We start from the raw sequence: 25881 nt of genomic DNA, 5'->3' as shown, positions 1-25881 counted from the left end.
TTGAGAGAAAACTGAAGACTTTATTGGACACTTAATGTACAGAGAGAGATAAGGGGTCAGAAGGTGGCAGCAGAGAGCAAAAGGTTTGGGTTTCTGCTTCCATTGCAATGACACACAAGATTAAACATCTCCAGCTTTGACATCTCTCTCAGGTGTTGCCTTCAATACGGCGGTTCCCTTGAGAATGTGTAAAGTAAGGGGTGGCATTTTCAGCGTGGGGAGCCCTTTCTGTGCAGGTCCGATCCGGTCCAAGAAATTTAAGCTTTAAAATGAGTGTGGAATCGTCTCAAGGCACTCGACTAAACAAGTTCAATATGGTTCTAGGTTCCTTTCAGGACTGAGGTAGTGAATTTAGTGCCAGCCTGTTTTCCACAATCTCACTGATGTGTCCTTCTCCTTCCCTGTCCTTGTGAGATTATGGACGCCAGAAAAGTATGAATACAAGATTATCTGGTCGTGCAATCTATTGCTAAACAGTCTAGACTGAGTTGGCCATGCGTTTGTATGTTTCTCTTTTCTAATGCTGCCTTCACATGCTATCAGAAATGTCCTACACTATTAAAAATACAGGTTTTCTATTGGCAAAGAAACCTTTCCACTGCACAAAAGGTTCTTTCGTGGAAAATGGTTCTTTAGATTATTAAATTGTTCTTCACACTAAGACCAAAACGTAGTTAGGCTATTTTAAGAACTCTTCACTGAAAGGTTCTCATGAAAACCCAACATGGTTCTTCAATGGCATTGCTACAAAACACCCCCTTTGTAACCTTTTCATTTTTAAGAGTCCACTTCCCACATCTGAAGTGCCCTGCTCTGAAGTGCTTTGTTGTCGGAAAGAAAATGAATCATGGAGACCAGGATTGTGCCTATTTTGGGGGGAATTCAAATTAAAGCCAAAATGTATTTAAGGTATTTAATCAATAACCAATAGATTTTTATTAAAATAGCAATGATGACAACCATACATTTACACAATCCATTTTTGTAAAAGACATAATATCAAATGATACATATGTATTTTACAGAGTGAAAAAAACACAACAACAACAAAAAAAAAACATTTGACCAAAACCTGTATATGGTAAAAAACGTTTGGTTGTTTGTTTTTTAACCAATATAAACATATTTTATACATATTAGGTCACTATGCTGGGTTATTTCCCAAAAAAATGTTGGGTCATTTTTTAACATCATTGGGTTATATTAGTTATTACCCAGCAGTTGGGTCAAATATGGTTCCGCAGTATTTTGAATTTAATATGTACACAATGTATATTTAGCCTACTTTAAATGCTATAGACTCCCCAATATTCAGTTTGTAATTTAAAAATGTACTTGTGGAAAACAGATAGTCAATCTGTCCTATTTGGAAACCAATAGTATATTTTATCTTTTAAAATAATGTCATGAATAAAAATAAATAAGCTCAAATGTTGGGTTAGGCTACTGTTAACCCAATTCATTGTGTTAAAATAACCCACAGTTGTGAAGGTGCTATGCTATAACGTTACCAATCCACAGTTGGATTGGGTTAGTTTTAACCCACCATTATTAAGTTTTAACGTGACTGTAACGGCAAGAGAAAGCAATGTAAATGTTGTGGGTAAAGATGCGGTCACTGTTTACCGTTTCTCGGTGAAATCGCCATTGGAATCCGCTTGTTCTGGAGTTTCACTAGCCTGACGTCGTCATACTCAGATTCTAGTCAGAATGTTCTTCTTCAGAACGAACTTCCCGACCTAAAAATTTTGTGGGCGGGGCTAAGTTCGGCTGGCATCCAGGATAGAGTTTCACGTGAGGGTGAAAAGATTTCACACGCAGATTTCACTCGCGTTCACGTTGGTCACAACAAAACGCGCTTGTTTTGTAAGTAAGTGACTTCTCTGTGAGCTGAATACGCTATTGACAATAGACAACAGACCTTTTATGTCCGCGAAATTTCGCTAATAAGACGATAGTCACAATAATTCTCTCCTCCGCCATTTTTAAAATGTATGGTCCGCCTACTAGATACATTTCCGGTATCAAAATCATCTCCAAATTTCACTCGACTTAAGAGTTAATTCATGTCTAATTTTCGACTAGGACGTCCATATGGAAAGTCTGATAACACATCAAGGCAGGATTATTTGGATTTTCAAGGTGGTCTAGGACTAAAACCATTTGACCTAATACTTTTCCCATCTAACAAGGAGAGGAACACATTGGTGAAATGCTGAAAACTCGGCTGGGCCTTCCTCTTGCCCTCAGGGAGGCGTTTTCACGGGGCATTATTCACGAGAAGCGGTTTGGCTTAATCCTGGATTTATTTAAGTTTTGTACATTTGGACACAGTCTACACAGGGCTTTATACATGTGTCTCACATCTGCATTTATACCACACACACACAAAATAAGAAACAAACAGACATGAAAAAATAAAAGGGAAATTAAAAGAAACAAGAAAGTGCCATTTCTGCCCTCAATCGATCCTCAACTATATGCACATCTGAATTTTGGCCTAAACTGGGGCAGACGGGGACTTTTACTGTCGACAATGAAGTCACCAGCAGGAACAGCAATCAAACCTGACCTGAGATCAGTCGTCTCGGGTTTAAACCCCGCGTCATCTATTAGAAGAACTGATCTCACACCAGAAAAAATTCTACAGGACACATGCCTTACAAAAGCCTGGTACGCTCCAGAATTAACTTCTACTTTCACATACTGTGCACATACACACTATATACCGCAGAAATAGTAGTATAGTCCGAACGTACCCAGTTACTCCATTGACAAGACTTTAATAACATTCAACCCAAGCAAAAGCTGCCACACTAAACATTCATTATCAACACTCTGCTTTGCAAAAGACTCAATTGTATAGACTAGAAAGCGTAGCCTTTAGACTTCCATTCAAAGAACCAATAGCAATGCTGCAGATGCTGTGTGTAATGAAACTCCATTACAGTTATACTGAGGAATTGCAGCTTCCTTCTTTAGGAAAAAAACTACAGATGTACTTTCTGTACAATATACATATATATAACCTTTATTGTTGCTGCGAGTTCTGGTGTGAGGTCCGGCTGCTAGCGTTCCCTGAGACAGAATACTAAAGGCTATCTGAAAAAACGAGGGTGCGGAAGGTTTTTAATGCCCAGAATTGAGGACATAATCGCGGGTTTCGCTTTTCCTCCCTGTTATATACTTCATAATATATCAAAACACTATTTTAATTAGCTCTGAATAATAGATAGATAGATATATACGCTATTATATATTTCTCTTGTACTACTCTGGATTGGTTGTGCCTTGAAAATATTCAAACAGTATTATATAGGAAAAATACTGTACAAAAACAAAAAAAGCAACTTATAGAATCGTTTTCATATATATGTATATTTATATATATATAAACATTAAAACTCTGTTTTATCAATAAATCTGTGTGCTGTATCTTTTGGTCTGCAGTAAACAAACTGATTGGGTTTTAACCACAGTATTTGAGACAACACCGTCCTGCTTATCGAACGCCTCTTCAAACACATTCATTACAGTCATACAGCCGACAGACACGCAAAAGCTACAAAAGAAAGAAAGTAAAGTCACTACAAATATTTGTTTGTACTGATTTGAAAACAAACAAAAATTCTAAAACATGCTCTGGGTAAAAAAAAAAAAAAAAAAAGATAAAAAAGAATAAGAGAGAATAAACGTCCATTAAAAAAAAAAAGAGACCCATTTACAGTTAGCTTGAAGCCGCAACTCTGAAACATAGTCATGCTGAAATATCCAATAAAACAATAAGGGAAAAGTACTATACAGTCATAACAATAAGAACAGCTATAACAATTGTAGTAATTAACAGCTGAAAAAAAAAAAAAAAAAAAAAATCCATAAATATATCAGGCAGATTATAGTGTAGGTAGAAACATTGCACCAGATCAGATTGTGAAACACGCATTAGTGCAGGGAGTTAGAGAGCGAGAGAGAGAGAGAGTGAGAGAAAGAGAGAGAGACCAATAATGGATTCAACATTTTTGGAGGGAAAGTTTCTGCACTACAGCAAAGTTATGAGAAGTACATGATGGCGCTATGAAACAGGCTTTGCAGAAACTTTTACAGCTTACATTTCATGTGTTTTGCCCTCTGAAGAGATTCAGGCTTATTGCTCCATGCACAATGCAGGAAAGACGCAAAAAAAACAAAAACTACGCTGGTGTTGGTTTAAAAAGTAATGATGAAAATAAAACAGACAAAACACAAAGAACAAACATCATGTTCTGACACTAGCTAGTGTTATTACACACACTTTTACAGAACGAAAGGTGTCGGTGCGTTACAGCTATTCAACTAAAATACAATAATATACACAGAAATAAGCTCGAGCAACAGGAAGTGGGCGGAGCCTCCGGGAAGAGGGGGATGGACCGAGCGGATGATTGACAGACAGGAGGGCGAGAAGCGAGGAAAACATTTATCAGTCCGTGTTTGAAATGTTCCAGAGAAACCATGTAGAATCATTTCCAAAATAAACGATCCGTCGTTGATGAAGGAATAAATGAACGAACAAACAAATGAAAAGAAAGAGAGAGAAGTGAGAGGAGGATTTGAGAGGAGAAAGACAGACACCGAAACACAAATGATAAACACATAAACTCAAATACCGAGAGAGAACAGAAAAGAGAAACGTGAAAAATTAGAGAAGAATTTGGCGCCTCTTAAAGGGGCACGCAGAAGTTCCTGGAGGGGTGGGGCTTTGTGGATGTGGGCGGGGCTTGTGTGGGGGTGGGCGGGGCTCACAGAGGGCCGTGTCGCGCCTCGTATTTGGCCAGAACGTTCTTACAGCGGCCGAGTTCCTTCCTCAGGTCGGCCACCTCCTGCCGCAGTGCCGCGTTCTCCTTCTCCAGGAATCCCGCGCGGATCGCGATCTGGTTCTCCTTCAGCCGGCGAGCGTCCCGGGACCGTTTGGCCGCGAAATTGTTCTTTCTACGCCGTGCCCAGTATTTGTCATCCTGCTCGTGGACGGAGAGACAAACAAATCAGAAAAACATAATTATTCTACCTGGTGGGTGGGTTACACTTTAATATGTTGTGTATTATATTATTATATTGAACTGACTGCTCAATAAAAACAATTGTTTACAAAAAAAAAAAGAAAAACATAATTATTTTCACAATTCCGTTTGGAATTTTTTTTTTCATTGATTAAAAACAATAAATGAATAAATCGGAATAGATTCCAAACATAAACTGTTTAGGAGTTTTTTTTGTCAGTCTTTGAGATATTTTTGTATAATAACATTTGACCAGAGAGAGTCACAACTGGCTTTCTGATTGGCTACGGTCATGTTTCCATTCCTGACGGATAGATTTGATTCATCTTTCCTATCAGAACTAACAGACTTTTGTAAAAAATAATAATAGTTTAAAAAAAAGTTTAATATTGACATTGGAGGTTTTCCCATCTATTAAAGAATCATAATTAATTATTATATTATTATTATATTATTATGTTTGACTTATTAGAATGATTGTGAACATTTATTATATTGCCACAGCATTTACAAAAAGTAAAGCAACTACTTTTATTAAAGAAATATAGAAAATAAATAATGTAAATATACTATGTGTTTTTTTTAAATGTACATTTAACAAATTAAAATTAGGAAAATAAAAGAATGGGAATGGGTTAAACATGTAAAAAATAATAACAGAATAGTTCAAAATTAAGTGGGTTTTTCAAATAATAATAACATAAATACAAAATAATAGTAATTCATATTTTTAATATTTGTACAACAAGCAACAATAGCAATAATAATAATTATTATTATTATATTTTATGTTATATTTTGTCGCACGACTATTTGGAGAACATTTGTGGTTTAATGTTAGTGTTTTTACCTTCATATCATCAGGAATGAAGACTTTGCGCGCCTTCTTGATCATGGGCTGTGGCTTCAGCTCCTCTGCGCTGAACTTGCGCTTGCGAGGGTCGAAGATCTCCTGTCCCGGGACGCTGGAGAGGGCGAGGTCAGCGGGGTCCGGCTCGTATCCGGTTGGAACCTGGATGGAGTCGGGATCTATCGGACTGGGTGTGTCACGGGAAGAGGGGAGAACTGAAGGCCAGAGAGAGAGAGAGAGAAGAAGAGAGAAGATTACTCTTTTGAAATCTTTTGTAAGGATAATATTACCGCATCTTCACCCCCTTTAAATGACCATTTCAAGCATAGCTTTAATTATTATATTATCCAACATTAATACATTATATTGTGCTTATCAGACCAAAGACATTTATTTAAAAAGGTAAGTAGGATCAAATTTCATATCATGTTGATTTAGTGTGAATATGCAATACCAGTTTCTGGCCACTAGGGGCCACATGAACCCACCTTATAGCCACACATATCAAAATATTAATAATTAATAACCATAGTAATCAATTAAAAAATATACTATAAAAATAAAATTGTTATATATATGGTTATATTATATCATATAATATAAAGCAATATTTATCATATTATATAACTATGTATTTGCATTGATGCAGTAAAGGCGACTGTGTGATTGATTTACGAAAAGACGTCAAACCCGAGCAAGATAGAGGGGTGTGTGTGTGTGTGTGTTTCTGTTCATTAGTGAAGGATTAGATGATCAGATTAAACTCTTGACTGATTTAAGGGTCATTAAACAAGAGTTGGCGTACGGCCACACACGCAATCACCACACAACACAAACACTGCCTGAATCACACAACTGCAATACACCATTCAACTACGTCAACACACAACCTGCTTCCCCATTAATATGAGGACTTAATTTGCTAAGGGAGGTTTCGTCATGACCTAGATTGCTAGTGTGTGTGAGATATACATTTGTGTGTGTGTGTGTGTGTGTGTGTGGTGGTGGTGGGGGGGGGGGGGGGGGGGGGGGGGGTGTTATGGTCCTTCCAGACGTACAGTATTACTGTATAACAGCTCGGACCTCCACACAACACTGGCTGAAACGCCTCGATCAATCCCGTCATCTCTCTCTCTCAGAGCCTGAACTTGTCCTCAAGGCCAGAGGTGAGGGGGTGGAGCTGTGCTGACCAATCACAGGCCAGTGTCCGACTGGTGGGCGGGGTTTGAGGACAGCAGTGCGCTATAATGAAGCTTTGACATAATGACAGTATATGTGAGTGAGTGAGTGAGTGAGTGAGTGAGTGTGTGTGAGTGAGAGTGAGTGAGTCCTGCTCCACTGGTGAGTGTGACCGTCCCATGAACCCTGGCCTTCACTTCCTTAAACACACACACACACACACACACACACACACACTCAGGGAAGGGAGGCGTCTGCGCTCGGGGAAGGAAAAAGACGCCCTAACCGGCTCTATTTTAACCAGAGATATCAGAGATAATATATGAGAGGCTCAACTGCCGACGTGAGACTCAGATAAAGCGCCTATAAGAGGAGAAACGAGCCGTGAGAGAAACACACATCAGAGATAAAACAAGCCACACGACAAACCAAAAAATGCCTGAATGTCACTACATTTGACAAGCAAGCGCTGTTTATCGTAAAGAAAGATCTCAAGCAAACTAATTTGACTTAACGAAGCGACCCGAGTTTCTACATTTACAAGAAACCCACTAAAACATATAAAACTGTGATGTAATTGAAAGAAGTCAAATTCATATGAATGCATATAACTGCTGTAAGTGTAGTTTTTAAAAATGAATTACATTTTTTTCTATCTAAATTATTCACTTTCATGTTCATGTTTCATGTTACGCATGTATGGAATATTTACAAAAATATTAATTATATTAAAATTCGTTGTTTGAAATGCCACTAACATTCTATATTTCATAGAAAACTGTTATAAAACTGATGCATATTTGCAATTTCAAAGTGCAGTTTTTAATAATAATTTTTTTTCTTTCTAAATTCATTTACATGTTCACATACTGTATATAAAATATTTACAAAAACATTATTTTTAAAAAATTGTACACTTAACATTGTTTATTTAATAAAAAAACTGCTTTTGAGTTCATCGTTTTAAAGAACATATTTCTAGATTATTACATTTAAATTGATCTACAGAATTTCATATAGTAAATAATTTATCATTTATTAGTCATACATATTAAACATTAATATAAACCAATATTGTTTATTATAGTTGTTGTTGTTAATAATAATAACAATAATAAACAGTAATATTAATGAATATATATATATATATCAGAGATAATATATGAGAGGCTCAACTGCCGCTGTGAGACTCAGATAAAGAGACTCGGCTGATGGGATTTAGCGTTAGGAAAAGCTTTCCATTGGCTATATTTGAGCGACTGTGTGCATCTCTGCTCTTCCTTGTACCAGGAACTGACCCGAGCTGGAATCTTTCCTGAAATCATGAAATCCCCCTGAAACCTCCAGCAGAGACGAATGGCGTTCACTGTAAAAAGTGAACAGTTGGATCAACTTAAAAAAATTACTTCAATTGGTAACACCTAAAGAAATTAAGTTTTCTCAACTTAAATTATCACCTTTTTCACGATAAAACGTGATAATTTAAGTTGAGAAAACTTAATTTCTTTAGGTGTTACCAATTGAGTTGATCCAACTGTTCACTTTTTACAGTGTTGGGAAGCCTGCTTTATTTGAGTGAATCTGTTTGTTAGCACAGTTCGATCATGGAAATGGAAGCTGGTCCAAAAGTTCACCAAGCATATTCAAATTCACAGCACACAGGGAACATTTACCTTTGCTTAAATTTGTTTACATGCAATTGAAGTTTCTGGCAAAAAACAAATGGATACTTTGAATGGCCATTAAAGTGGTGCAGTTACAACATCTACCAGCAGGGGCTGAACTACACACTGAAATACACTATTCTGAAGTCTGGGCTCAGGAAGATTTTTTTTTTTTTTTTTTTTAAGAAATCTGAATCCTGAAAATGTATCACAGTTTCCACAAAATATGAAGCAGCAACTGGTTTTCAACACTGATAATAATCAGAAATGTTTCTTGATCATCATATTAGAATGAAGACTTACACTGAAGACTGGAGTAATGATGCTGAAAATTCAGCTTTGATCACAGGAATAAATTACATTTGAACATATTCACATAGGAAACAGATATTTTAAATTCTAATAATATTTCACAATATTACTGTTTTTACTGTATTTTTTACCAAATTAGTAGCCATGGTGAGCAGAAGAGACTTCTTTCACAAATCGTACAGAATGCAAACTCTTGAACAGTGTGTAAACTAACCAGCCAAAGTGTGACTGCTTCGAAAGAATCACTCAAAAGAAATGATTCATTACATTAGAACATCTCGTTAATCATAGAGCCAGTGAGCCCAGAACCAGCACGCTTAACCATAAACCACGAACCCAATAAAACCAGATTCAGAACAAGCCAATGACACCGATGGTTTATGACCGATTCAGATCTATGTCAGGCTATGATTTCTTCAACGCTGAAGAATAACCCTTTGCCCTTCCTTGTTTCGCTCTGCCAACTCGCGCACATCGAGAGCGAAGTCCATTGATCACAGGCATTTGAACTGACAGACGCTTACAGTGCAATGCATTTAACTGCGTGTGGAATAAGAGTGTGCCGGATGTGGGCCGGATCTGGGCCGACACTCTGTTACTGTCTGGGTTTTAATTAATTGCATTTCATTTTTTCACTTTAAATTATTCTTTTACACATATGGAATATTTACAAAAACATTATTTTATTTTATCATCAAAAATCATTATTTATAAATGCCACTTACAAATAATATTTTATTTATAGGCCCTACATGTAATTATATTTAACTTTGTTTTTATGGACCAGAGGAAAAACAATTAATTTCCCATAAATTATAATAATTATATATATATATATATATATATATATTCAAATACATATTTATATATGTTTTAAATATAAAGATATTTGTATTTAAAATATTTCATATTAATATTGGCAAAATCAAAAAAAGATTTGATGGCTCTTAATTTGACAGTACTGAACTCTGTTTAGTAAAGGTACTCTACATATCAGAGAATTGATTATTTAGTGTTGAATTTCTGTGAATTGCAATTCCTGTGTTGTGGTCAATTCTAATTTAACTAAAGGAGCCAATTCTAAAATTAAAGGGAACACTTTATTTTAAGGTGCCATAAGTACAAGTTACTACATGCACTTACTATAGTAATAACAGTAAATTATGCATAATTACAAGTAACTAAACCCTAACTAAATAGATAATTAATATTACTCAGTACTTATTTGAGTAAGTACAATGTAACTACGTCACCTTAAAATAAAGTGTAACCAAATTAAATTCTGCATTTTGCTCGACCATGTAAACAACAGCACAGCAACTCAGCAGCCAGTCAGTGTGAACGAGGCTCAAAACACACTTTGCTGTGAAAACCGTGTAATATCTCTGCATGCATGTTAGTGTGTGATATGTGTGGTTTGTGTGATGCTTTATTTGCAGCGCTGGTGTCGTTCACTGAGAGCCACACGTGAATCAGGCACGACTCAGGCAGTGTGAGAAGAACAGACTGTGCTTCAGAGACAGACGGACAGGGGGCGTGGCCTTGGGAGATGGGCGTGGCTGAGGGGGCGTGGTCTTGTGGGAGGGGCGGGGCCTGCTGAGTGGCAGGTGGGCTTGACAATCTCTCTCTCTCTTCTCATCACACGCGGCAGCATGTGTTCATCACATGGCAGCACACACACACAGCACACACACACTGCTCTGCCTTCACGTGAGCTGAAATGTGCAGAGCAGAGCCTGAACCGCTCGTCTAGACTGAGGCACATGGGAACGCACATGCAGAAATGTAAACAAGCACACACACACACACACACATCCACTGAAGTTCATCACATCGACACAGATCTCATGAAGATTGTGACGGTCACACTTGGCTCAGGGTTTTACAGCATCACTCATGTTACACACGAGGACTGTGGGCTGATCTGGAATGCTAAACGAAACCTGTAAACGGATCTTTACAGAGAGATGTCTAATAAAACCTGTCACAGTGTTGCTGGACAGACACTTCACTTTTATTCCCTTCAAGTGGCTATAAAGTCTCCAGCTCTTAGAAATCCTGACAGCTCGGTTTTGCATTACACACACAAATTCTCTCGGATGCAAAACAGCAAAAATGTCAAAAATAATATTATACTACATTGTATTTTATATATATATATATATATATATATATATATATATTATTATTATTATTATTATTATTATTATTTTATTTTTTTCAGACCATTATGATGTTGCACTTATTTTTAAGATAATTAATTACATTTAATTATTAAGCTATTTAAATTATTAATTATTAATTATTAAATTATTATTTAATTATTATATAAATGCCTTACAGTAATGCAAAAAATCAATGCAAATATTTAATACTAAAGTTGTTTTTGTAAATTATTTATACACCTTTTCATTTTAATTTGAATTAAAAACATAATTGCATTAAAGTAATTTTTCACTGTGATGCAGTCATGAGAATTTAAGGTGAAAATGTGCTAAATCCTGATAATTTCTCTATGCAAAATATGATTATTTTTACCCATTCAGGGGTCAAATGGACTTACACACATAATCTACATGTTGTGAACTGGGTGTGTTTGCTTGTCTAGTGTGACAATAGGATGAATGTCGCAACTTCTGTCTCTATAGGGTTTCCACATACATTAGCCATAAACACACGTCATTTAACGAACTACACTTTAAGCGTAGGCGTAACGCATGTCTTTGGGGATTTGTTTGTCTAATTTCACACCGCAGGTTCTGGCGCTGTGAAAGCGTGTGAAAGTGTGTGAAGTGCCTGTGAAAGTCACTGTCTTGTGAAGGAATGATTGATTGATTGTGACGTCTGACTCTAACGGCCCTCAGGAGCTGTCAGTCATGTTTGGGCAGATGAGCCGTTCCTTCATAGTTTGAATAACAAAATGTGCATTTTTATTTATTTATTTTTGGTAAGACTTTACAGCAAGGTCCCATTAGTTGGTGGATCGGATCACAAGTGGACGACACTAAACACACCTGTAAACAGGGGCTTGTCCAATTTCCACCACTTCCAGAGGTAGTGGAAAACACATTCGACCAGATTACTTTCGTAGTGTAAATGCTCATGTGGTCGAATGTGTTTGAAAGACCGTCTACTCCGTCTACTGACCGAATGTGTAAACATTATGGGAAGAGCTCTAGCCAGACGGGATTTAAACTGTCGGCTGGAGACCCAAGTTTGGTTTGAAGACAAGAAACGTACCGGTCACAATGTTCTCTCATCATTCCTGATTTCTAACACACACTCACTCAGAGCAGAAACGAAACCTGATGTTCTCTGTATGTTTTTCCGTCGTGTTCATATGTAAATTGCATGAGCTTATTTTGTCCATTAGATTGAAAGATCTGAAAAGTCCACACATTTACCCGCTCATAGACCCTCCCCTCGAAGAAGTCAGGACAGAAGTGGTTGAAAGTGGACAAATGAGTCGGATTAAAACACCAGGTGTAAACGGGAATGTGTTTCCCTCGACTACTTGTGATCCGATCGACCAAAACGCATCTTAATACCAGGTGTAAACAGGGCCTGAGATTAACTAACAATGAGTAACACATTTGCTACAGAATATGTATTAATCTTTGTTAATGTTAGTTAGTAAAAATACAACTGTTCATTGTTAGTCAGCTCATGTCCCTTAAAGGGATACTCCACTTTTTTTGGAAAAAGGCTCATTTTACAACTCCCCAGAGTTAAACAGTTGAGTTTTGCCGTTTTCGAATCCATTCAGCCGATCTCCGGGTCTGGCGGTACCACTTTTAGCATAGCTTAGCATAGATCATTGAATCGGACAGGACCATTAGCATCTCTCTCAAAAAAATGACCAAAGAGTTTTGATATTTTTCCTATTTAAAACTTGACTCTTCTGTAGTTACATCGCAACTTTTCATTTTCCGTCGGTCTTAGTACACGATGTAACTACAGAAGAGTCAAGTTTTAAATAGGAAAAATATCAAAAGTCTTTGGTCATTTTTTTGAGAGAGATGCTAATGGTCCTGTCCGATTCAATGATCTATGCTAAGCTATGCTAAAAGTGGTACCGCCAGACCCAGAGTTCGGCTGAATGGATTCGAAAACGGTAAAACTCAACTGTTTAACTCTGGGGGAGTTGTAAAATGAGCCTATTTCCAAAAAAAGTGGAGTATCCCTTTAAATAATATTTACAGATACAACGTTTGATTTTAATAATGTATTAGTAAATGCTAATTAATGAATGCTTAGAAGGATTTTTCATTGTTACAGTAGGTCTTGTTAACTAATGAAACCTTATTGTAAAGTGTTTTTTCCCCCCATCTTTTTTTTTTTTTTTGCTTTTATCACTGTATAATGTAACACTGCATCAGCATGAACTGTCTATGGGGTTTTGTTGCAAAAATGTCACAATCATAATAACAGGCCTCAATAGAGTCAGTATCAGAAATGCATTAGTCTTCTATATGCATGAGTGTGAAATTCCTCAAGCAAAAAAGAAACAGGGAAAGTCAGCAGAGATGCCTATGATCCACAAAACCACCTGACAACATGGACTTCAACCGAACACACACTGTAGCAAAGTCCAAGGAATCTCTCACTCATACGACCCGTCACTCAAACCCCTGACGTCCGGCCAGAGCTTGAGTTTTGGGTAATTATACGTTATAATGGTGAATCTTTAAAGGGCTCCAGAGATCTGATATCTTCAGAGCGACAGAATCCAAAAGTAGTGCAGAAGCCACTGAACTTTACATTGATGATTAACCAACAAAACATGCAGATGATGATGATAAACTCAACATACACTCTTAAAGATAAAGGTTCTTTACTGTCATCCACGGAACCTCTGCATTCCACAAAAGGTTCTTTAGAGTGGAATGTTCTTTTAGGAACTGTTCACAGAAAGGTTCATCGGGGAACCAAAAGTGGTTCTTCTGTGGCATGGCTGCAAACAAACCCTTTTGGATCCTCTATGTTTAAGAGTGTATGCGAAGAGAGGTGTCAGTGAGTTAGTGGTGTGTGTGATCGGGACAGTACCTGCTCTGCTGGGACTCTGGAGGCAGTTCTGGCCCCCGATCCCGGAGTGAACAGAGGTGGTGGCCCGGTTGCTGAGGTCCACCACTGAAGGAGTTGGCGGGGTGGAAGGAGGCTGTGGTGGCAGGGGCTGCTGGGAAGGCTGGTTCTGCTCGCTCTGAGAGTTGGCGGGAATATTGTTCTCCAGCAGAAACTCCTCTAAATCCATGTACTCCAGCTGGAAGTTGTCTCCATCGTATGGCAGGGTCTTGTCCCACAGCGTCGGCCCCAGGAAGGCGGACTGGGGGGTGTTTAGACCGTTTCCATCCTCTTCCAACTTCTTTTCCTTCTCTTTCTCTTTCCCGAACCCTGGAGGAACAAGATGGAGGCATTATTGTCAACGTTTAAACACACACACACAAATAAAATACTGTCATCTTTTAAGCACATTTATGTTGTTCCAAACATGTATGAAATGCATGTTTCATTCAACAAAAGCGGATGAGGAATACTAGGCCTGTCACAATCGGGAATATTCTGCTTACGATTAATCATCATATATATAATATAATATAACGACTAATGATTGGGATTAATGATCTAATTCAGTTTTGTTCATGTCACTTACAGTGTAAGCCAAATAAAAAAAAAATTTACTCTAAATTGTATATAATATAATAATACAAATGATAATAGGCCCATTTAACATTAATTTTGTACGAAGGAAGACCTTTATCTATTGTTGTATACTTTGCAATAGTGTTTGTTTGTTTGTTTGTTGTTATATTCTTTAGCAGAATGTGATTGAAATTTAAACTACACAGTTATTGCAGTTATCTCAAATAATTGCTATTAGATTGAATAACCACATACCACAATGATGTGATTAATCAATAATTGCGACAGGCCTAAGTGAATACAACTCAAGCTACATAAGAAAGCAGCATCAGAAGTATCAAAAATCAATTCCATTTAAATCATGTTATGTGCACAGAGCAATATATATATATATATATATTTTATTTTTTTTACACAGATTTACAATATTTTTTTTTATAATATCTTAACAAAATGCAGTTCCAAAGCATCTTAAAAGTGGTCCACGCCACATATTGCACTTTATTCAAGATCATACAACTTTTCATCTTAATTTTGACAGTTTGTTTCTTTTTAGTCATGTCATGCTCAGTTGTGCCAGTCACTTGCACTGTAAAAGAGTGGCCGCTTTCCAGCATTTCTCATTAAGCACACTCCAGAGAACAAACAAAGTACAGTTTTGCAATGACATGAGGGGGAACTAATTCAAAAAAATGCACCCAAATCAACATATTTTAGTGTGCAAACTGAAAAAGGCATGCAAATGCTATATCATGCGAATGCACGTAATCCTTAGGTGCAACCAAAGATAAAAACAACCTTTTATTTATACTTTAAATATGTGATGGGGACTGATTAAGCACAAACACAATCAGAGGTGGCTCACTGGCGCCCTCTAAAGGGAAATATGAGAAAAGAAATCATCTCCATTGCGTGCGAACTTCATCTATCCGCATAAAGTCGGTATTGGTTCAGCATACTCTATTCATTCCTCTTCTATGTGAGCAAATGTTGTAATATAAGCATATTTTAAACATATAACATCATGCATTTCGGTTAAATCCACTGCGCAATGGATGTATGTTTGCGCGTAAAATGATTGCAATGCAATATAAATATCAATAAACAAACTTCCAGCCCAAAATCACATCAGAATTCAAAGCGATTATTCATGACAGGCATGCATGCATGCATGGGTAGGTACTGGTAACGGTGTGAAAACACAGTGACAGACGCGCTTTTACGCGTAGATTATAAGGAAAGCAAAGCGCGCACCGCGCCTGACAAACATCAGCTGGTGCTGAACACGCTTTAAACCCCAAAAAGCAACATCTATCCATCTTTATACCTTCATCGTGATGAAAGGGGAGTTTCATGGGGTTCTCCAGCAGGGATTTCAGGACGCCGTGAGCCGGAGGTAGGAAAGTTGGGTTCATAGGAAGAGGTCGAGACATCTTCTCCATGGCGTAAAGGAAAGAACAATCTTCCTGAAGAATTGAAATAATAAAAAAAAATTAATTTATAAAAATAAAACTCTGCAGTAGGGTACGGGAATAGAGTCCTCAGCCCGTGCGCGGCACCGATGAGCGGCGGCTGGTCTCGCGCGTCCGTGAGTTCGTCAGGCTGGAGCGCAAAAGCGCAACTGATTCGCTATTCCATGTGCGAAGACTGACGTCCGTGACGTCAATGGACAGGGCAAGCTGCTGAATAAAGCCCTGGCCAATGAGAGCGCTGGGGGCGTGGCCCTCCCCCTCCTTCCCTTTCTCCATCATGTCTCGATACATTGTTGCACGTTCACGATTACATTATTTTTGGGTTTCAACAATGTTACTTTGTAACCACTGCAGTGTATTCATCTTATTTATTTTTTTATCGATTGAAAAAAGATAATTAAAGTGTGAGAGGAAGTATGAAAAACATAGAAGGGTAATATCTAATAGTTTAATTGTTTTAGTTAAGCCACAGAAAAAAAATGTGTGGTTATTTTTTCCCCAACCGTTGGGTTACACATATACCCAATATGTTGGGTTATTTTTTTAAATCATTGGTTAATTTCTAGCAATAACTCGGCTGTTGGGTTAAATACGCATGTTGTATGTTCACTTGTGTCTTTTGAATTATAAAACGCATAGTTCCGGTCCTTGATTCTGATTGGTTGGGCCGCGTTTGAAGCCGTTGTAAATTACTCAGCAAACACACACCTGTGGCCGCATTACATCAGTATTACTGCACAACTGCCGTTTGTGAGTCTTTGTTGCTGCATGTATTGCTTAGCAAACTACATTGCTTGGCGGAGGAATAAATGTGTTATAGGAATAAATATATTATTTGTTTATGGTGTTTATTTCATGATAAAATATATTTTTATGGAGTAACCGTTTTATAAAAGCAATAAGCCCTGTTTGACAGTGAATTTAGAACAGCTAAGGGGGTTTTAACAACACCCCTTAGCTGTTCTAAATTCACCGTAAATCACGTCTTTAAGGGCTTATTGGTTTATTTATGTATACAATTATGTATATTTACATTAAATTCTAGACACCCCAATATTTAGTTTGTAATTTAGAAATATATTTGTTTTATACAAATACTTTTAACCCAACTGGCTTTTAACCCAATGCATTGGGTAAAAATAACCCACAGTTGGGAAGGTGAGTGCCATTAAGTGAGTGCCATGCCTTACAATGCTGCCTACTTAGGCACCTCACTAGGTGAGCTTTGTTGAACAATAGTTACATTTACAAAGATATATGTAATAAAACTTTGATATGAATAAAATACATTTGGATTTGACTGTAGCTGGACTGAAATGATTGTCTTAATAAACCCTTCCGCATTCCACACTTCTCTAAACACAAAATCAATTTCTTGGAATGGCCAATACTCAGTGACTACACAGTAACAGCCAGTGCTAGTGACCAGCAGTCAGCAGAACAAGAGCGCGCCCGCGTCTGATTGGTTGAGGGTTGCGTGCGCGGAACTTAACGTCCAATCACAGTGAGTCTGGTAAGAAATGCGGTGAGTTAAGGAATACGTGAGCATCGCTCAGCCCTCGGCTGGAACTGACCTAGTTTTGTCCAATAGCAGCAGCCAGTCGGTAATTCCGGTGAGATCAGTACGGACCACGGCACATTGAATGTCATGTGTTCGTGATCCCTGTAGAGTAAGACTGTGAAAATAACTCCAGCTCTGTCTTCATGTCAGCACATTCACAATCATGAACATATCAGATCAAACATGATCAAAATCATAAAACAGTTTTGCTCGACTATTGATTCCGTAGATAAAATGTACAAGTATAGCCTATAGTCTAATGTGGGTGGTTTAAAATAATTTAAAAGAAAAACAAAAGCGTTTAAAATTTAAACGCATTTCCAAAAAGTGTGCACCAGCGGCTGCTGCATGAGCGCGCAGGGGGTGTAAAGTGCGTGAGACGGACCGTGCTACAGAGTGTGTGTCATGCTTAGTAACGGCGGTTGCCACAGCAAAGGACTGCTGTGACGATGTGCATAAAAGTAGGACACACACACACCTTACACATCTTACAGCGCTCATTGTATGCACACTGTATGTTACGCAGTCTCATTCACAAGCAACAGAAGTGACACTGCAGAGATCTATCTATCTATCTATCTATCTATCTATCTATCTATCTATCTATCTATCTATCTATCTATCTATCTATCTATCTATCTATCTATCTATCTATCTATCTATACCCCTTGTCGCACATGGATTCTATTCCATTCTATTATGTTGTTATGTTATATGTTATGTTCTATTCTAAACATCAACTTGATTAGATAGTTTATTCAGATTGAGGAGTAACAGATATGATGAATATGATGCAGAGGAATCGCACACGGAGAAAGAAAGCGCTGAGACTGCAGTGTCAGGGATGTGTCACCTGCATTCTCCTGTCTGAGAAAAAGCCTACGAAACGACAGATTCACAATTAAAGAGATGTCTGATAAGAATTCAATTAAATACATTTGCCTAGAATTGAATGCCATAGTTCAATCTGCATCAGTGTCTAAATATAGTGAGATACATTGACTGAAGTATGTAATGAATAAAGGGGTGCTTGTTAAGATGCAGACCTCACTCACTCACTCACTCACTCACTCACTCACTCACACAATCACTCACTCACTCTAACTCACACAATCACTTACTCGCTCACTCACGCACTCACTCACTCACTCTCTCATGCACTCACTCACTCTCTCACTCACACACTCACTCACTCACACACACACAAACACTCGCTCACTCACTCACTCACTCACTCACTCACTCACTCACAAACACTCACTCGCTCGCTTGCTCGCTCGCTCACTCACTCTAACTCACACAATCACTCACTCACTCGCTCACTCACGCACTCACTCTCTCTCACACACACACACACACTCACTCACTCACTCACTCACTCACTCACACACACACAAACACTCGCTCACTCGCTCACTCACTCACTCACTCTAACTCACACAATCACTCACTCACACACTCTCTCACGCACTCACACACTCACTCACTCTCTCACGCACTCACGCACTCACTCGCTCACTCACTCATACACACACAAACACTCATTCGCTCGCTCACGCAATCACTCACTCACACACTCACACTCTCTCACGCACTCACACAATCACTCACTCACTCGCTCACTCACTCACACACACACAAACACTCACTCGCTCGCTCACTCACTCTAACTCACACAATCACTCACTCACTCGCTCACTCACGCACTCACTCACTCTCTCACACACACACACTCTCACTCACTCACTCACAAACACTCACTCGCTCACTCGCTCACTCACTCACTTTAACTCACACTATCACTCACTCACACACTCTCTCACGCACTCACACAATCAATCACTCACTCACTCGCTCACTCACACACACACAAACACTCACTCGCTCGCTCACTCACTCTAACTCACACAATCACTCACTCACTCACTCGCTCACTCACGCACACACTCACTCACTCACTCACTCACACACACAAACACTCACTCGCTCACTCACTCGCTCACTCACTCACTCACTCACTCTAACTCACACAATCACTCACTCACACACTCTCTCACGCAATCACACACTCACTCACTCACTCGCTCACGCACTCACACACTCACTCACTCGCTCACTCACTCATACACACACAAACACTCACTCGCTCGCTCACGCAATCACTCACTCACACACACACTCTCTCACGCACTCACTCACTCACTCACTCACTCACTCACTCACTCACTCACTCACTCACTCACTCACTCACTCACTCACTCACTCACTCACTCACTCACTCACAGGTGCATGAGCGCTAATGCTGGAACCAAAGGCCTGCAGTCTCAGCTTCTGTCTGATCCCCTCTTCTTTCCCCACTGCTTCCTGCAGCATTTATTGCATTCTTTCTGAAGGTCTGCGTGAATCAGAGGGAAAAGCAGTAAAAATAGCCACATTTCTAGTGGGAGTTCTGTGCATTCATTTAAGTTGCAGCACATACCACAGAAATACTGGACAATTCATATACTGAATGTAATAAACCATAACTGCAGCAATATATACGTCTGTGTTTGTGTCTTAAACAGTTTATAAATTGATATCTCATAAAATAACACACTACCATTCAAATGTTTGGGGTCCGTTTTAGAAATAAAATAATACTTTTATTCATCAAGGACACGTTCATTTAATCAAAAGTGACAATAAATATATTGCAAACTTTGGTTAAACTTTATTTTAAGGTGACATTGTTACAGTGTAATTATGCATTTAAGAACTGAGCAATAATAATTAACAACATGTACTTTCTAGAGTAAGGTAGGACTAGAGTTTGGCTGAGGTTTAGTTGCATGTAATTATGCATAATTTACTGTTATTACAAATGGTAAGTACATGTAACCTATGTAAAAAGGACACTGTAAAATAAAGTGGGTTACACTTTATTTTAAGGTGTCATTGTTACAGTGTAATTAAGCAACTACATGTACTTACTATAGGGTTAGGGTAGGATTATGATTTGGTTGAGGTTTAGTTGCATGCAATTATGCATAATTTACGGTTATTACTATGGTAAGTACATGTAACATATGTAACAAGGACACTGTAAAATAAAGTGTTACCATAAAGTGTTACCCAAACGTTTTATTTTTGTATTTATCAAAGAATGAAAATGAAACACGGTTTCCACAAAAAATATGAAGCTGCACAACTGTTTTCAACACTGATAATAATCAGAAATGTTTCTTGATCATCAGATCATCATTAGAATGATTTCTGAAGGATCATGTGACACTGAAGAGTAATGCTGAAAATTCAGCTTTCATCACAGGAATAAATAAATAAATAAATAAAGGAAATAAATGACATTTCAACATATACTCACATAGAAAACAGTTATTTTGACTTCGAAGTTTCTAAGTGACTTCTTTCAAAAACATGACAAAATCTGGAACCTTTAAAAAAGTGTCTAATGTGTTTCTGATTATTCAGTTATCTGTGCTTGTACTATAGTTTTAACAAAATAAACCGGCATATGACCATCGTTAATTTTAAACAGATTAAAACCTCGTTTGACATGATTTAAAAGTATAGGCAATTTCAGCCGAATGCAATGATTTTTATCTTTTATAATTAGACTACTTATATTATTCTAATATGAAGAGTTTAAAACAGAATAACAAAAATAGTTTATGACAAACATTACTCAACCTTGAAGTGCCGGAAAGCATGCAAAAATGAAAGCTATCTGTTTGAATATATTATTTGATCATGTTTAACCTTTTGACAATAGAAATATGAGATCACATTGTTATCAGTTGAGGAAGAGAGATGAAGATGAAACGGTTTTAAAGGTACTTCACGCGGCAGATACAGTTTCTTTCCTGTTTCCCTGTAAATGTGAGAGATTGTTTGCGCATAAATGAAAAACTGTGTTGTTTTTTATGCACAATTGAATGCTTTGCCTTTTGTTATTGCATTGTTAATAAAATACTGCAATTTTAATAAGATTCCCTTTTGTGTGCATTAAAACAAAAGTAATTTCATAGTTATGTCAGTGAATTAAATGATAAATGTTTCATCATGCAGACAACGAAACACTGACGTTCAGGTTCATCGAGATGCTTCCAGAATCACCTCCTTTGTGCTACTTTTAGATGTTTCCCAGTCGAAGCGTTTCCTTCAGCGAAGCTCTTGGTTTCCTTCAGATCCTCCCCTTTGGTTTACAGGTAGTCACTCCTACAAGACCAATGAAAAGAATGAAAAGAACCCGTGAGTCAATAAAACACGTCAAGCATTCGAAAACAAAAAAAGAAACTTGGAAACAAAGGTATTTTCTGTCTCTTCTGTGCAACCAATAAGGCTTCTACCAGATGTTACCTCAATTCACTCTTAGAAAAAAAGGTTCAGTGTGGTTCTATATAGAACTCTGGGGATCTTGCCTCAATTTTAAGATTCTATATATGATGCGTCTGACAGAACCCTTTAAGATTCTATATAGAACCTTTTCTTCTAAGAGTAAGCCGTCTTGTGCTCGCATTATTTACCGTGGTATTTTCACATTAATTACTGTATGTGGTTAGTACTGTTACAGTACACGCTATCTGGGTCATTTCATTAGAGCGTATTGTTAAACACCGGAATGACTAGTAAATTTAGTTCACTTTCACAGGCCGCTCCAGTTTTCATGGGAATCGTGAAGGAGCTTAAAATTGTGATTTGACTTGAGTGTGAGATTTTGAACGCAAATAGAAATGTTCAGAGCTCATGTGTGTAAAGTAAGCCACTGAGACTCGACTGTAAACAACTGAAGTCTTTGTGTTTGTGTGTGTCATGTGATTCCTGAGTGGTTATTTGTGCCTGACGCTTTATCAGTGTGAAGGTTGTTTTAGACAAATACAGACTTATCTTTTATAGAGTACAAAAATAAATAACTCATAAATAACTTAATTGGATGGCATAAACACATACTTGGGACATGCAGAGTGAAGAAATTATTGATTGGGGTAAATGACATTTTTTCAATACAAAAATTATAATATAAAGATTCTGCAAGGATACATCAAACTGATAAAAGTGACAGTATAGACATTTAGATTTCATTTAGTAACAAAAGATTTCTTTTGAACTTTCTATTCATCAAATAATCCTGAACATTAAAAATATTTCACAAAAATCTGAAGCAAAAAAACTGTTTCAACACTGATAATAATCAGAAATGTTTCTTGATCATCAAATCATCATATTAGAATGATTTCTGAAGGATCATGTGACACAAGACTGGAGTAATGATGCTGAAAATTCAGCTTTGATCACAGGAATAAATTACTTTTTAAATAGAAAACAGGTTTAAATTGTTATATTTCACAATATTACTGTTTTACTGTATTTTGGATCAAATAAATCAGCTTTGGTGAGCAGAAGAGACTTTCAAAAACATTAAAAAGTCTTACTGACCCAAAACCTTTGTGTATTTAATAAATATAAGCCAAATAAAGTTGATTGTGTGTTTGCCTACAGTTGTTGTCATTGTAAACTTGATAGTGTTTGTCTCTTCGCGTCTCTCAGGGGACGACAGTGGCAGGGCGGACACTTCCTGTGAGACCACAGAGAGAAAACACAACAACGAGAGGCGCACACACACACACACACACACACACACACTCGCACACACACACACACACACACACTCGCACACACACACACACACACACACAGCCATGTTTATGTGATTTGTGAGGACATTCCATAGGCGTAATGGTTTTTATACTGTACAAACTGTATATTCTATCCCCTTACCCTGCCCCTATCCCTAAACCTACCCATCACAGGAAACATTCTGCATTTTTACATAAAAAAAAAAACACTGCTTAGTATGTTTTTAAAGCCATTTGAAAAATGAGGACACCCAAAATGTCCTCATATATCACCTATTTTCCCGAGTGTCCTCATTTGCAGGTGTGTTATCATAAAAATGTCCTCAGTTGTCATGAAAACAAACTCACACACACACACACACACCTCACTAAACATGATTCTTCACGATTATTTCAGATTAGAAATCTAATGTTCAAACTGTTTTCTCATTTTCTACTCTTAATATTACAAAAAACGACTGAACGAAAGATACACAGATTCTCTTGAACCACCACCATGTTTGCAGCAAAAAACTACTGCAGTGCAGACCTGTGACTCACTTTCTGTACGAAATTGCTGAATTTTCCATGTTTTTAATTTTAGAAAACTGAATTTGAAGTTCTGAATTTCTTCTTCATCTTGAAAACTTGAATCTGGATTTTTTAAAACTGTATATTGGCAGTCTAAGAATTCAGAACAAAGAAACAGCTGTTGGAAAATACATGTCTATAAAATTCAGCCATAAAAAACATTTCAATACGTTAAATTTCAAATGTTCAATATTCCTTTAAAGAAATAAAATTCAGAACTTTTGCAATCCACATAATATTAAATTTTGTTATATTACAGTTGTCAATAATTCAAATTTACACAATTCAAATTCAAATAATTTTGTCATATTATAAGCTCCATAAACCTGGTCCATAAAACTGTCCTGGTCCGTACGGTTCACGGATCAACTGCGATCCGTTCCACCCCTAATATATATATATATTTATGTGTAAAATCAAGATTCCCACTTCCAACCTGGGAAGCGCAGTGTGAAGCTCAGCATCTCACCAGAGGAGTGGATTTAATTATTTTCCCTTTGTTTTTGAAAGCTTGAGGCGAGATTGGGAATGTGGGTTATTTTGGGATTTATTGGGGCTGTTCAGCAGTGGGAACTGAAATCAGAGAGCTGAGAAGACAAAGATAATCCAGATAATCTGACTGCTATGCACACACACACACACACACACACACACACACACACACACACACACACACACACACACACACACACACACACATACTCCCATCACTGCTGACACTCACTCTCTGTCTCAATTCAGAGGCTGCATCCTTCGAAAGGCGTAGTAATATGTAATATGTCAGTAATATGTCAACATTTGAACCTCTTTATATATTTTCTTATTTTTACATTTGTACCATCAGAAGTTGAAAAGTATGTAAGCTTGTTTCCGCTTACATTTACAATGTAATTGCGACTTTTTGTCACATCATTTTTACTTTTTTTTAGTTATAAAGTCAGAATTGTGAGAAATAAACTCACAATTACGTTTTAATTATTTTTTTTTTTTATTCCGTGGCAAAAACAAGCTTTAATATAAAAGTGTTATCCGACAATTTCCCTCAAAAAAATCCTGTGGTCAATGGCGCATAATGAATTCTGGGATAGGCACGTCTGCGAAGGATCCATCTGTTGTATCCTTCATTTCACTGGAAAACGAAGGAAGCATTTGGAGGAATTGGGACAGCTTTTGTTGCGCCGCGGTGACGCAATCGACCTTCGAATACAGCGTCCAAGTTCAGAGGCTGCATCATTCGAAAGCCAAATGCATCACAGCTACTTACTAAGATGCAATTTATAGTTTATATACTCTTTATTATATACAGAAATGGAACAAGGTGAACATATATAGACAGTTTGTGAACCCTGTTTTGTTTTTAGACAGTTTAATATAACTTTTAAAAAAGTCCAGTTCAGACGTAACTGCACTTGTCAACGGCAGCTGTCACAGTTGCTAGGTGACAAGAACAATTCTCCATATATGACATTTAACAACAATGGCTCAGTCCGACCTTAGTGGCCTTCGAAGTGCAGGAGTGTCTCAAAACTGGACATGTCAGGTGTTGGTTGCGACGGTTACGCTGGCTGTCCGCTGCTGTGCGAATATCTATTCTACTTCTTTCTGTCTCATTGCGCACAAACACACACACACACTCATGGGTTTTTAAAATCTCAGTCTCCCAGCAGACTCATTCACACAAGATAGCGTCTCATTACAAAGTTGCCATGGCGATATGCGCGCTCAGAAAGCTTCCCTATCGAGAAGAAAACACATCAGGATAGACGGCACGCAGAGAAAATGAGTCTTTCATCAGGGCCGAAACCAAGGTTTGAGTAGTTCCTGATTATTGTCCTTTTCAGTGGGCAGCAGAAGAAACGAGAAAACGACAGGTGTAATTGGGTTTGAAGCAGCGCTGTTTTTAACACACACTGCGTTTCTTTAGAGCTGGTTTGTCGTCATCGGGCCTGAAGCGGTTTAGTCTG

General features: G+C 37.7%; 1 protein-coding gene and 1 long non-coding RNA gene across 5 annotated transcripts in view; both read right to left on the bottom strand.

Annotated features, from left to right (window-relative positions):
- On the bottom strand, positions 1 to 16325 carry hlfa (HLF transcription factor, PAR bZIP family member a). 2 transcript variants are annotated; one of them, XM_084136716.1, is made up of 4 exons: positions 16009 to 16325; positions 14088 to 14432; positions 5887 to 6101; positions 1 to 4997 (listed from the first exon to the last, which is right to left on the bottom strand). In XM_084136716.1, the coding sequence occupies exons 1-4, from the start codon at positions 16121 to 16123 to the stop codon at positions 4779 to 4781; spliced, it is 894 nt and encodes a 297-aa protein (XP_083992842.1). In that variant the 5' UTR covers positions 16124 to 16325; the 3' UTR covers positions 1 to 4778. The 2 variants fall into 2 exon arrangements, with proteins under 2 accessions (XP_083992842.1, XP_083992843.1); XM_084136717.1 differs by having other exon boundaries at positions 1 to 4994.
- A 4010-nt stretch (positions 16326 to 20335) lies between these two features.
- The window catches only part of LOC311079231, a 28375-nt gene continuing 22829 nt past the window's right edge, over positions 20336 to 25881 (bottom strand). For all 3 annotated transcript variants that reach the window (XR_014605369.1, XR_014605370.1, XR_014605371.1), the window contains exon 4: positions 20336 to 21929. This is a non-coding gene — a long non-coding RNA (uncharacterized lncRNA). The remainder of the gene's footprint in view (positions 21930 to 25881) is intronic.

This window comes from Abramis brama (assembly GCF_963993115.1).
Source record: "Abramis brama genome assembly, chromosome: 1".
Taxonomy (NCBI): domain Eukaryota; kingdom Metazoa; phylum Chordata; class Actinopteri; order Cypriniformes; family Leuciscidae; genus Abramis; species Abramis brama.
The sequence above is the reverse complement of the archived record's forward strand: the minus strand, read 5'-3'. Positions and strand labels throughout refer to the sequence as shown.